At 43.3% G+C, this 14,814-nt stretch overlaps 1 protein-coding gene across 3 annotated transcripts in view; it reads right to left on the reverse strand.

The window, feature by feature from the left end:
* Positions 1-636: 636 nt before the first annotated feature.
* LOC124276114 (probable alpha-ketoglutarate-dependent hypophosphite dioxygenase) overlaps positions 637-14,814 on the reverse strand; it is a 30,416-nt gene continuing 16,238 nt past the window's right edge. For all 3 annotated transcript variants that reach the window (XM_046711774.1, XM_046711773.1, XM_046711772.1), the window contains exons 7-10: positions 14,576-14,681; positions 13,009-13,093; positions 11,429-11,630; positions 637-2,752 (exon numbers count right to left, since the gene is read on the reverse strand). In XM_046711774.1, coding sequence (XP_046567730.1) covers positions 2,621-2,752; positions 11,429-11,630; positions 13,009-13,093; positions 14,576-14,681 — 525 coding nt within the window. In that variant the 3' untranslated portion in view covers positions 637-2,620. The remainder of the gene's footprint in view (positions 2,753-11,428; positions 11,631-13,008; positions 13,094-14,575; positions 14,682-14,814) is intronic.

The raw sequence follows: 14,814 nt of genomic DNA on the forward strand, positions 1-14,814 counted from the left end.
ACGTGGGGAATCAAACCCGTGTCTTAAGCATGAAGAGCGAACGCTTTAACCATTAGGCTACCCACCGCCCCTCAACCAAAATGAACAGTCACTTTCCACTTTCCACTCGACAGTGAATGAATTAGGTTTTAAGCCGCGTTTTGCAATATTCCAGCAATATCACAGCGGGAGAAACCAGAAATGGCTCCACACATTTAACCATGTGGGGAATCGAACCCGGGTCTTTGGCCTAAAGAGCGAACGGCGTTAACAACTAGGCTACCCCACCGCCCCATAAGGTTTATACAGTCAGTCGACTTAATGGTTCAAGAAGACATGACGACTGATATTTAATAGTATGTCAAATACCCTGACAGCGTCGATGGTTGCTCATAATTTCAATTTGGATCAGTGCAATATACAACATTCACTCGTAGATAAGTATATTTTTATCCTGGGGTTGAACCCAGCTTCCACCAGTTTAGTTATCATGGCGTGTCATTGCTGTGGGACGAAAGCCTGAAGTAATGGTCTTTGATGACGGTATGGGTAACAGACAATCACAGCATTCTACCAATGCCAGAAGACACCAGGGGGCTCAAAAGTTGGACCACCTATGTTCCATTTGTCGAGAAATACATAACACAACACAACATATAGAAAAATCAAGAATTTATTCCAAATATAATTATCAAAAGATTTTTTAACAATAAAGTGTTCACAAATATGTATATTGAGCTTCAAACCCTCAAATGGCTTTAACGAATACATTCTTACAGTTTTATTTCTTGCCTACGGTCAAATATATTTTTCCTGGGTTGTCTCCCTTGATGAGTGTACAAATTGGCAGCACCCATATGGAAATAACAATGTGTTATATTAGTCGTAACAAAATGGAGGCACCTTATTGCACATACTGCTTTCCACACAAACTGTGGCTCATAGCTGTTGAATCATTTACTCAGAAAACCTTAGTCCAAAGCTCTTAAGGCTGATTCTAAGATCCTAAGACTCTGGTACTCTCAGTAGTAAATTCTGTACACCAATTGCAGCGGCCTAGAGGTCCCTGATACCTGTTTCGCGTGTAACATCACATGACTCCTTGTCACCATGATTCGCTTATCTGGAAAACTGTTAATCATGACGATACCACTAGGATTGATATCTTACGCTTCACAGTATATCAAAAATTGGCACGAATAATTTTCTCAGTTCCAAAATTGCTATGAGATTCGACTCATCGGCATTTGACTGTATCTGGATTACGTACTGACTGCACATTTACATCTCGCCCTTTTAAGCGCCAATCATTTCATCTTCACAACCTTTTATCTTAAACACGCTTTAATAAGTACATATACATAACTACACTGCCACATAGTAACATGAAAGTCACCAAACCATCATTCCTGGTGATGGTTTATTCCACCAGTCTAGAGGTATGCATTTCCTTGCATCACAGCTTTTTTCCTTTCAAAGTTTTATTTATTTATTTCTTTTTGTGTGCCAGCTGCATAAAGACAATACACAATACCAGCTTCACATGTTACAATGGTTTTGTTGTATTCAGGCCACGTTTTTCTCAACCCCCTGCCTCAGGTAACTCAAGATTGGTTCCTCCAAATATCATCTGAGACACATTCTGATTCATCCATCACCAATAGTTTTAACCCGATTTATACAAAACACTAACTTCCCTCCACGAAGCCCACATGTAATCAGATGCATATGCCTTGATGCACTGTTTGCATAGGGTTATTGACGCCACATCTAAGTAGAACAGTATGGGTATATGTTTCAAGGACAGTTAAAGACCAATGAAACTTGTACAGTCAGTTTTAACACAGGCTTCCCATTCACCTTCATAAGTCCATTTTCACTTAGTTTACTTTTAACATACCGTTGCTTTTAAGTTTTAGTCTGATAACTAAAGTAAGCAAAAAAATCCTCAATGAAAAAGGTTGCTTACAGCTTTTCAGCTTGACCTGATCAAGTGAATACTAAAGCTGTACCTTCCCACAGCAACATTTTCATTATTTCTTTTCATTTCTGAAACTGTCGAGCAGAATGTTCTTCCTCATTTATGTAAATTTGCAATGATGGATCAAGAAACATGGAATTGAACAATGAAGTGCATAGGTGTTCAGGATTCTTCAAGGCAACACGGGTAAGTTTGTGTCGGGTCACGATGACCCTGCAGCTGTTGTAGCATCATTTCCTTGTTTCATTTGTGTAAGTGCATTGTTAATATGATGTGGAGACATCTGAGAATTTGACATACATTATTTGTCTTAACACATCAGTGTGACACACGCACAACACAAACAAGTGCTCGACGTATCGTGTCAACAATATTGAAACAGATTACCACTGCCTAGAAAATCTACTTCATAATCTAGGTGTTCTAAAATCTTGGGCCTTCACAAGAAAAGATACAGAATCCTGGTTTTCTAATATCCACCTTGGATTTTACAACTACACAGGGATCTATGGAACATTACATTGAGATTTCTGAAAATCCATGAATAACATCTTGAAGGTGAGATAAGATCAAGCCTATTGTAAAAGGAATATCATATACCATCAGCTCAAGGTTCTAAAAATATCCCAATTTATGTCAGGAAACCAGTTGCTGTGGTTACTATGCCTTATGCCAAGAAGTGGCTTCCTCGGCCTTTAACAGCCTGTCAGTATGCTGGTTCATGTGGACGACGGCCCACTTCTTCATCCACGGTCCCTGGATGGTCAGGTCGAACTCCTCCTCCTCGGCAACCTGCCACAACAATAAAACATGTATGTATGATATATAAGGATTTGGTGAGTGAGTGAGTGAGGGACAGGGTGGGTGAGTGAGTGAGTGAGTGAGTGAGTGAGTGAGTGAGGGACAGGGTGGGTGAGTGAGTGAGTGACTGAGTGGGTGGGTGAGTGAGTGAGGGACAGGGTGGGTGAGTGAGTGTGTGAGTGAGTGGGTGAGTGAGTGAGGGACAGGGTGGGTGAGTGAGTGAGTGAGTGGGTTTGTGTGTTTGGGTGAGTGAGTGAGTGAGTGAATGACAGGGTGGGTGATTGAGGGATTGAGTAGGTGGGTGGGTGAGTGAGCAAGCGATGGATTGAGTGGGTGAGTGAGTGACAGGGTGGGTGACTGAGTGAGTAAACAAGTAAGTGAGTTTCTATCATTTTTTTAACTTAATGTATACCTGAGTATGTCAGTTTACTGTGTGTGGACAATGGGACACAGGTGTTAACCAGAAAGGAGTGGGCATTCCCATATTCATAATAATGCTGTTCAATCCCTATATCAAAGGAGTGAGTGAGTGGGGCTTATTGACACTTGTTACAGTATTCCACTTATATCACAGAGACACAGACTCTCATAATAATGTAGAAGGGGGCCCGTGAATTAAGCTAAGAAACCTACAATCATGGCAATTCAAATTCGAACCCATGATCACAGTTTTCTGGCATGACTAAGGGACCAACTCTGAACTAAAAGAGCGTAAAGGGCAGAATGAGTTCCCACCTGCATGCATGCATACAGAAACTGTAGCACAAACATGAAGCATATTCTACTTGGTCAATCAGAGGTTTCAAATCCCAAATAACTACCTCTGCTGACCTGACATCCACATTAAATCTGAATGTGATATTTGTGAAAATATCTACCACAGTGTTCGAAAACACAGTATCTTCATCTCTATACTGAAACTCTTTATCTTTAATGACACACACCCTTTAATGACACACACCATATTGTTGATTCATTTCCTTGCTACACGAGGAAGTCCTGCCATAGATATTTGTGATGTAAATATTTCCATAAACTGCTACCAAATAAGGTCTTAGAATAGATTAACTGAAACTGTCTGCTGATAGTGGGTGAAGCATTTACTTCCATTTGGGTGTATGTTAAGTGCTGATAATTGAATTGGAAATTCCAGAAATACAATATTGGAAATTTTAATATAAATTGTATATTTATATACTTATCCTATCTCACGACTTGCACCTCTCTCTCTTGCTTCGACTTTTAGTGGAACGACTGTAAACTGTTTTCCATAGGCCTCCTTGTCCATTCGCCCTTGCACTCCATGCTGCTCTCCTTAATTAGCTTCCTAGTTCCTAATAAAGCTTGCAGCATGCTCCACTAATTGCCCACATGACTACCTTGAATGATCATTCTCATCTTGGAGCCAACGTTGGAATCTGCGTAGTGGGGAGGCCGGGCAGGCATCCATCGCATGAGATAGGATAAGTATATAAATATACAATTTATATTAAAATTTCCAAATTTTTAAACTTATCCTATCTCACGACTTGCACTTATCCCATGGTTGGACGGCGGGCCGCAGATTACCCTTCTGTCTGGACAGTGCGAACAGCTGGTCTTGGAGCTGTGTGGATTGATGATAACCGTAGATAGCGACGTACAAGGGAGGCCTGTTACGCATGCATGCAACTCCTAGCTTGTAGTGGGTTCTCCGGAACCCCTTGGCTTACTAAGCACAACAACTCCCAGGGAGATGGGTGCTCCTGAGCAATGTGGTGTTCGGCCGCAACCTTGTACAAGACAAGGGACGGAACTCGGCAAGTAAGCCTCGCCTCGCCATGATTTACAAGGTAATCCCGTAATTAAAGTCTTGCGACTAGAGTCGGGCCAGCCCCTGCTTCAAGAAGGCCCCCCAGACACCGCCAGAGGCAGGTGAAAGAGAAACACAACTCGGCATCTCCAAGGTTTAACGTTCAGTTCCAGGCAGCATCTAATTGACCCTCACTCCTTTGCCTAAGCTTAGTCAAAGGATGTGCCCGGCAACTTTGGAGGCAGAATGCAATGAAATCCACTGGAATTCGGGAGTGTCACACTTCACTGACGTAATTACTCCGTGGAGTAGAGGTCAGTAAGCGTGAATGTCGAACACCTCTGCATCGTCATACTGATTGTGCCTCAGGTCCGTAGGGCCACGCTAGGTGGCCGTATTCCGATGCCTTGGTATGGAGGCCAAGTGAAGTAGTTCTTAAACCCATATACAGGCATCCCTCGCCATAACGCGGGTCTTGGGTTCCATGGATGACCCCCGCGTTATTAGACACCCGCATTATAAGTAACGATTACATAACGCGGAACAAAGGCCAAGTAAAATCGTATTTTCCATGGACATAACAAAACTGCTATTTCGTGTATTGTGCCCAGTCAAAACTATATCATATCGTTGGAGGTGAAAAAAACAACAACTTTGTAAATAAAAAATAGATGTATGTACATGAAACTTACAATCAAACACCACAAGACATGATAATTCATTTGTTGTTCCTGTCATGCTACCTGTTATTCAACTAAGCAGGAAATAGCAATCAGCTGGGCACACATCGATGTTTTGGTCCAATGTACCGGTGATTCATTTAAAAACGATCCGAAAATATAACATCCAAGAATTTCTATTCCATTATCAGAATAATTGATATGTCAAGCAGTTATTCTAACAGAGATCTTATATATTGCTATCGTATAAGTATAATGCATGTTTTCTACGAACATATTTAACATCATAATAAGCATTGCTAAGCACTTTGGGTTACCTGGCTGGATACATTTTACGTAGGAGACAGTTTGACAAGTCACCGCTGACTTCCCGCGGTATGTGCCACTTTGATTGTAAAAACAAAATGTTGGCAATTAATTGTCAAATATGACTTCAACGAGTCAATAACGCGGGTCTTGGGGTCAATGGATGACAAGGCTGTAATCTGTTCGTGATTGCTGAGAAAAATGTGAAATTGGTGCTCTCGCGGTAGGCGCGAAAAATGGACCCTCACGAATGTGGTAAGCGGGTGTTGTATGGAATGAGGTAATGCCATTTCACTCACGGTTTCTCCGTTGTTATTGTAAACAGTTTTAATGAATGAAAATGGGAGTGAATTTAATCAAATAAAATGTGTTTTCTGACATCATACATTCTCGGATGGCGGTGTATACCCAGCGCAATTACGCAGCGGTGTGTTGCATCATAGCAAACGTTGTAAGTACTCGGCTGATAATCGACATGTCTTTATGATAAAGTTATTACAATGTTTCGCTGTTCATCAATTATTATTGAAAAAGACCCAGCATGTTTTAAGCATCTGAAAAAACATGGATATATACGATAAACACTGTTAATTGCAATCCGCACTGAATTTCACTAGTTTACTGGCTCCCTCCCTCTTAACCAGAGCTCAACAGCGGTTTGTTGATGTGCTATTTTCGATCAGTTACAATATGGTTCTCTCACTGGGCAACTTTTTATGGGAGCCACGGATTACCCAGCGGTTTAACCGAATCTAGGTTGGTATCGACAAGAGCGTTATTGCACAGGGATGACTGTAATGGCAACAAAAGGTTGAGATCCAGTTCAACTTTTATTCAGTATATACAAAGAAGTAGTAACCTGAATGCGGAACCGTCCCTCATCTGCGTTGTTGGGCCGATGTAAGCTGCTAAGCCAGTAGAAGAGGTCCGAACTGGTGTAGTCCCTGGACATCAGTGACAGACAGGTCTCGCAGGTAATGTGAAGAGAAGACTGTATCAGAACGCCAGAAGCAACCTTCCATGATAGCGGTCAAGGAGCAGTTGCTATGGAAGGCCATCGTCGAGTCTAGTGCACGAGTCTCATGAGGATTGGAAGTGGCTGGAGGAGGCAACCCTGCAAAGGTGTAGGCTCGCAGGATCGTGGCACGCAAGGGTATGAAGAGGCGCTTCCATAGCCGTCGATGATCCTTAAAGGCAGCAAGGTAAACGTAGAGCCCTAACAGGGCAGAGTGTAAAATCTGTTGAGCCTGGATGCAATGAAGTCCCAAGGAGACCCATGTAGCTTTCAAAGATGATCCCTTGAAAGTGGACATATGGCCGAAGCCAGGCGGAGGTCTGAACGGACTGGTCAGAGAGTATGGGCTTGGTAATTGGTACCCTTGAGTTTCTTAGTAGCAGAGATAAAAGTCAGCGGGCCATGGAAATTCCAAATGGTAGGACTTGTAGATTGAGGGTCTGAGGGTGACTCATGGCTTCCATTGGTAGTGATTCCCGTTGAACACGGTTTAAAGTACTTCCAGTGTTCTGGATGTATGGGAACGTGAAGATAAGCATCCTGAAGATCTAGGCTGATGAGATGGAAGTCCTCCCTCCTTTAGGATGGTGCATAAACCACAGGTTGATGATGAAGTCAGTGCAAAAGGGCATCATAGAGACTCCGGCAAACATTCCGTTCGAGTCGACACCATCCTGAAGTGAGGTGCATGTGGACCCGGTTTTTCACCTTTATGACCCAACCCAACTGCGTATTTACAGGTCATTGGCTCCCTCCCTCTGCAAGCAGTCTGCGGTCTGCTGTTTATTTTGTTGACAGTTACATAGACAGGTTCTCTAATACAAATGCATAAAATCGGTGATTTACAATGTGATTAGGTTGTCTGACAAAACATCCACTTGCACAGTTTGAGATCGATTGGGTCATTGGATGAAGAGATATTTACAAAAAAACGGGTCCACATGCAAAACTATAGTTCCGATTTTGCGATGTTCAACAGATGCAGCGTGGTGGTGAACTGTAGCTGGCTGAAATATCTGATAGGATGTTGAGCCTGGATGCAAAGGCTTGAAGATGATCGAAAGTGGAACACTCGTTATGGGCTTGGTAATTGGGTAAAAGTCTGGAAGTTCCAGTGGTAGTGATTCCGGTGGTGTATCGGAAGATAAGCATCCTGAAGATCTAGGCTGATGAGGAAGTCTCCCTCCTTTAGGATGGTGCATAAAGGTTGATCGACACCATCCTGAAGTGAAATCGGGCATTGAACAACTTCATATTGAAGATGAGCCCGAGTTTGTTGGAATTTTTCTTTTGAACCAAGAAGATGAGGGAGTAGAATCCTGGAGTGATGGGCAATGGACCTAGGAGCTCTATCGCGAATTTGTCTAATAGCGTACCTATTGTGGATTGCAGAGTCTGAAGCGGGTCCACAGAATATGAGCGATGAGCCGGATGCGACGTCAGAGGTGGACTTCCAAAAACGGGTAGCTGATAGCTGTGAAGTAGCAGGTTGGTGACGTACGGATCTTTGAGGATGGTCCAATTCGGGGCGAAGATCTGCAATCTCCCGCCTACCGGAGTGTTGTAAAGCGGAACGACTGGGGACTGGCGATGGGAGGAACCACCACGTCCAGATCTGTTTCCTCTGCCACGGCCTTGAGTGGATGCGCCACGAAAAAGATTGTGTAAATCCGGATTGGTAGGGGTGAACTGTGCAGTTCGACGCTGTTTAAATGAGTCCTGGAGCTGTGACTTCTGTATCTTTAACAGTTCAATCGAGACTTGAAAGTGGGTTCCTTTATCAACTTTATTAGATACTTCTTGGATACTACCATTGAAGAGGGAGTCAGTAAACCAAGGCTGGCGAAACAGTTCTGTTTTAAATCACTCCTCCCATGAAGAGATGTTAAGGGATCCACGTCGGCAAACAGCAAGACTGTAGCCCAAAAAATGAGACAACTGATCCAGGATAATTTGGAACTGGTCCAGAGCTAAAGTCATGCATCCTCGGATGTAAGCGTCTTGATGAGAGTAAGTACGCTCCAGAGCAGTGTTAACAGCATCGACTGCTGCAATCACGCAACTAATAGATGGCAAGGTCTTTCTCATGGCTGAATCCATGTGAGCCAACTCTCGGTCGTCAATAAGGTAGGGCAAAGCTGCTCGTTTGCCACACAGGGTTCCAATATCCTCATCAACTGTTCGAGCTGTAGAGATTTTTGTCAGGCCGTGGACATGAGAGGTAGAAGGATTATATCTGGGAGCAGAGAGTCCGTCCTTAATTCATTTCAGGCTCTTGAAACCATCATTTAGTGTACTGGATAATTCAGAATACAAGGTCGAGGTGGTAGGGTGATGGTAAACCAATCCCGGATCCTAAGAGTATAAGAGTGATCCAGGTCATCTGCTGAAGTACTCAAGGGAAGTTGGAGCTTCTCAACAATCCAAAGGAGTACCTGAGGTGTCACAACTGCTGCAAAGCTACCCCCAGGGGTAGATAACTCAGAGTGAGCGGGAGATGCAGGCATGGCTATTTGGACTGGATCAATCTCAGGAGGTGGACCAGATGAAGAGCCAGGAGCTACCGGAGCCGGATGGGCTGGAGTAGACGGCTGTATTTGGTTCCAGGCTGAGGTTATGGCCCTTATCATCATATTTAGATCCGAAGTCGCTGTAGGAGTGGAATTTTTATCAGGTTCCCATGACTCAGCGATGATCCTAGAGTGAGTCGAAGGATTCTCAGAGCGTGTAGACGGAACATCGTAAGAGACTGTAGGCCTATTAGTGGTATCAGAGCAATGATCACCCGAACGTCAGTCAGAGGAACTGTATCGAGATCTCGACGTGGTAAGTACCGAAGTAGGTTGGTAAGCCGGTGATCTGGATTCCCTAGTATGGCTAGGTGATCCGGTATGATATGAAGAACTAGTCCGGGTCGCTGTAGTTCTAGTTGGTGATCTGGTTCTGATTGGAGCTCTGGTTCAACCATATGAATAGGATCGGCCATGAGATGTGGATCTGTACTGTGATCCCGATTGGTCAATGGCTCTGTAAGGTGATCTAGATCGTATAGGTGACCTGGGTTGGTAAGATGATCTGCATTTGTACAGTGATCTGGATCGATTCGATGCACTAACTGGAACCTGTGATTGTGATCTGGATCTATAAGGTGATCTGGATCGAACAGGTGATCTGGTTTGCAGTTGCGATCTGGCTTGATTTGGTGATCTGGATCGGTCTGGCGATCTACTTCGATGTTGTGACCTGGATCGGTTAGGTGACCTAGATCGGTGCGGTGATCTGATTCGTAGTTGTGATCTGGATCCATTCAGTGCCAGCTCTGTCCGGTTCAATGAACTGTGGGGAGACAGTTGGCTGGTTGAACGCGGTTGGCCAGGCTCCAAACAAACTGAGACAGTCGAGGGGATATGTACCGATGATCTGGACGATGATAGTGTCGATCTAAGGTCCCCTGGTAGTGTAGATGGGACAGGCAACGAAGAATTGTCGGTCACAACCACCTGCGAGTGATCTGACGCTATGGAAGGAGGTGATTGATGCATACGTAATAGGTGCCGAATGTCCTCAGATAAGTAAGAATCTGATGAAGCGTCCATAAAATCCTCTTGAACCGCAGACGTCGCTCTCTTGTGTGAAGGTACGATTTTCTGTCGCTGTAACTTATACGGGAGTGTGACCAGATTCTGTGGATTTCCTGTCCCTATCGGCGATTCTCCGGGAGCAAACACGAAGGTAGGCCTTAAAATCCTCATCTTTTAGTGAATTACACTTGCCACATCGTTTGTTTCAGTTAAATTGTCCAATACAGTCACTGAAAGACAGGTGAGGGTCGAGGGACAAATAATTTGTCTTGCATTGAGCACAAACTTTCCTTTTCCTTGACTGATTATCAGTTTTCCCCATGAAGTTAGGGTGAAATAATGTCCCTAATATACAGCACGTCCACACAGTCGTGCGACAAGAAAGAGAATGATCATTCAAGGTAGTCATGTGGGCAATTAGTGGAGCATGCTGCAAGCTTTATTAGGAACTAGGAAGCTAATTAAGGAGAGCAGCATGGAGTGCAAGGGCGAATGGACAAGGAGGCCTATGGAAAACAGTTTACAGTCGTTCCACTAAAAGTCGAAGCAAGAGAGAGAGGTGCAAGTCGTGAGATGGGATAAGTTTAAAAATATGTCACTATTAGAAAGCTGAGTTAAGTGGTCACATCTTAAATACCTCATTTTGATAAAAGTTGTCAATTATATAAAAAATGGTCAAGAAACTATTAACAGTGGCAACGAAACCGATTCCTGAAAGATAAAAAGTGGGATCCATAATAAAAGCAATCTGAAATGTCTGACTGGTTTGATATTCATCACATGACATACAAGATTCTAGAGTGAGTGAGTGAGTATAGTTTCACGCCACACTCAGCAATATTCCAGCTTAATGGAGGCAGTCTGTAAATGATCGAGTCTGGACCAGACGATCCAGTGATCAACAGCACGAGCATCGATCTACGCAATTGGAATATGATGACATGTGTGAACCAAGTCAGCGAGCCTGACGACCCGATCCGTTAGTCACCTCTTACAACAAGAATGGGCTACTTCACGGGTCACAAGATGCTAGAAGGTGAGTTTGTTGTATAACACCGGAATCCACCAAAATATTCCAGCTATATCTCGAGGTATGTAAATACCCAGGTCAGAACCAGAAAATTCAAAGCCTAAAGCATAAGTAATTGTCATGCAATTAGTCTAGTCTCACAACCTGACCACCAAATCCAACTTAGCACAAACCAAGACCTAAGGGAAGGACAATTTGAACATGTATAGGTTCAACTTCTTCCGATGGCAATCTTTAAAGAAAATCCTCATTCTTAAACTTACTGGATTTATTTTCGGAGCTTCTGCTTTAGCTTTCTCATGCCTGTCCACCTCGTCAAACGGATCCCAGTTGATCACATGATCAGAGTCTGCCGATGACCTCATTAGAATGCTGTCCTTGATCCCATAGAAGCCAACTGGTTTGTCTGGTCGCTGCCATCTGAGATCTAAACTCCATCGGATGTCTTGGGACAGATTCGGAAGACTAGAAACAGAGTGAGTGAGGGAGTAGTTTGGTGGTTGAGTGAGTGAGTGAGTTTAATTTGACATCACTTTTAGCAATATTCCAGCAATATCACGGCAGGGAAATGGACTTCACACATAGTACCCATGTGGAGAATCAAACCTGGTCTTCAGCATGATGAGCAAACGCTTTAACCACTAGGCTTCCTCACCACCCCTCATCCTTTTTACAACCTCATAGTATTGAGCGAATGATTTTAGTATTGTATCTAGTTTATCAATCTAGAAAGTCACATTTTAGCAAGCATGTATTTGTGATGAAGTGTCAGGGCTTGAAAAATTGCGGGGCAAGTAATATGAACTTTCCAGTCATCCTTCTAAAATTGTACTTGCCCTATAGATCATGCAACACAATGAATGTAAATTTGAATTATTTTATTTCAAAATGTTTGTTTGGAATAAAACTACAATAAACATTACTTACTTTGTCTTCTGTACAAAACCTTTGTTTAATCTAATTTTAGTTACATGGTAAAAGTGTACATCGCAAAATATATCAAGCATTTTATCTAACCTGCAAATTACCTATGTATAATAATAAAAACAAATCATCACCCAAAAGAAAAGTTCACTACGACAAACAATTGGTAATAAGAAGCAGGGAATTCCCTACTATAAAGCTTATTCTGATTTGACAGTAGTAACATTCATGTTGAGATGATTTTTCTCATTGGTCAGTTTATTAATAGCAGCCAATCATGATATTCGAAGCATTTAGGTTACAAACCCATGCTGCATGATATCTGTTAAAAATGGATACCAAACGCACATCAAGGCCTAAACATTGCGTGTAGTTTTCTGGGAATTTGAACATACTGCTCATCGGGAATGAAGATGTCAAAACGTTTTGTTTTGAAAAATAGTTGGGTCAGAAAACATACTCGTCCTCTACGACGAGCAAATTCAGTTGCCCAAAACAAATTTTACTCATCAATACGAGCGGACGAGTGGAATTTTCGAGCTCTGAGTGTTTTTATCTGTACACTCAGGATTATTGATATTTTCTGCCCTGCCCTGCCCTGCCCTGCCCTGCCCTGCCCTGCCCTGCCCTGCCCTGCCCTGCCCTGCCCTGCCCTGCCCTGCCCTGCCCTGCCCCTGCCCTGCCCTGCCCTGCCCTGCCCTGCCCTGCCCTGCCCTGCCCTGCCCTGCCGCTAATGACTGTGGGAACAACTTCAGTATGTTTCATCTTCAATTCACATGTTGTATATACAGACAGTGAATCTGTAAACTGTGAAGAAAACCAAGACAGAAACCAATAGTTGTCCACAATGCCAAGTATAGAATCCTGGAATATAAGCAGGGTAAAGTAAGCTGTGAGGTCACCTTGACCATATACATACCTCCTGTGTGGAATCGCATTGTTGAACAGAAGGAAACCTCCATAGGGAATGGGGCAAGTCAGAATGTCCTTCTTCAGGTCAACGCCTGTGTCAAGAGAGGCAAGAGACTATCAATATAACCTGGCATTGTCAAACATTATGTTCATATGGTCAAAGTTACAGCAAGTTGGTCAATCCGACAGTAGAGAGTGAGTTTAGTTTAACGGTGCTTTCAGCAATATTCCAGCAATATCACGGCGGGGGACACCAGAAATGGACTTCAAACATTGTACCCATGTGGGGAATCAAACCCGGGTCTTCAGCGAGGCGAGCGAATACTTTAACCACTAGGCTACCCCACCGCCCCCTCAAGAAAGTGAGTGAGTGAGTGTGTGAGTATGGTTTTACGCCGCTTTCAGCAATATTCCAGCAATATCACGGTGGGGCACACCAGACATGGGCTTCACACATGGTACCCATGTGGGGAATCAAACCCAGGTCTTCGGCGTGACGAGCGAACGCTTTCAATCTGATAGTAGGCAAGTTTGACGCAACAAACACCAATGATGCACATGCACACATAAGGTGATGTAATTCTAAACCATCCATCACTATGGGTTTTCCTCGCATTATAGGCTAAGTGAGTGAGTGAGTTGGGTTTTACGCCGCTTTTAGCAATATTCAAGCAATATCACGGCGGGGGGACACCAGAAATGGGCTTCACACATTGTGCCCATGCATTATAGGCTAAAATGCCATGATATAATCATTGAAACTTTAATTACAGTCTGTTCGATTTCATTTGAGACCGATGAACTGCTCACTAACACAAATCTAATAATTGCAACAAAACTAAATTTTGCACAGTCACATGAAATCGACAGACCAACTCTGATGATCTGTCTCATAATGTTAGACACCCGAATAAAAAAGTTGTTAAACAAACAATCAGCATTTTATTGTCACCAATCGCTATTTCTTACGAGGGGGGACTACTTGTTGGTAGAACAGCAACATCTATTTAGCAATATTACAACAATATCACTGCAGGGACACAAGAAATGGACTTCACACATTGTACCCATGTGGGGACTCCAACCCGGGTCTTCTGCATAACGTGCAAAAGCTTTGACCACTAGGCTACCACATCATCCCTGGATACGATGACAAGCATCAACCAAGTTACTGAGTCTGGCCACCCAGTGGTGTCCTCTTATGACTAGTATTGCTGAAGATCAATAATTCTAATTTCTTCCCTACACTCTGTGCTTGTCTGCACGAGTGAGTTGAGTCAGTTTAGTTTTACGCCGCACTCAGCAATATTCCAGCTATATGGCGGCGGTCTGTAAATAATCAAGTCTGGACCAGACAATCCAGTGATCAACAGCATCAGCATCGATCTGCGCAATTGGGAACCGCTGACATGTGTCAACCAAGTCAGCGAGCCTGACCACCTCTTACGACAAGCATAGTCGCCTTTTACAACAAGCATGGGTTACTGAAGATCAATTCTAACCCGGGACCTTCACGGGTCCTTGTCCGCACGATATACTGAGACTGTTTATCATAGCAATGTCAACATGATTACCCAGAGATTTCACCATTTCCTCTTCCTCCAGCATGACGTACCATGTGCCGCCATAGCAACACTGATGAGTGGCAATCTTTCCACTGCGGTGACCCCCAACTGCAACCTGCAGCCAGAAACAGAGATTCGAAAGTGAACTTTTAATAACGAATATTAATAACAAGTGTATTTAATGCACCAGATCCCTCCTCTTGAATCATGCTAAATACTTTATTTCTACAACAGTCAACTGATACGTC

Source organism: Haliotis rubra, unplaced genomic scaffold, assembly GCF_003918875.1.
Source record: "Haliotis rubra isolate DU_JTF1 unplaced genomic scaffold, ASM391887v1 Scf206, whole genome shotgun sequence".
Taxonomy (NCBI): domain Eukaryota; kingdom Metazoa; phylum Mollusca; class Gastropoda; order Lepetellida; family Haliotidae; genus Haliotis; species Haliotis rubra.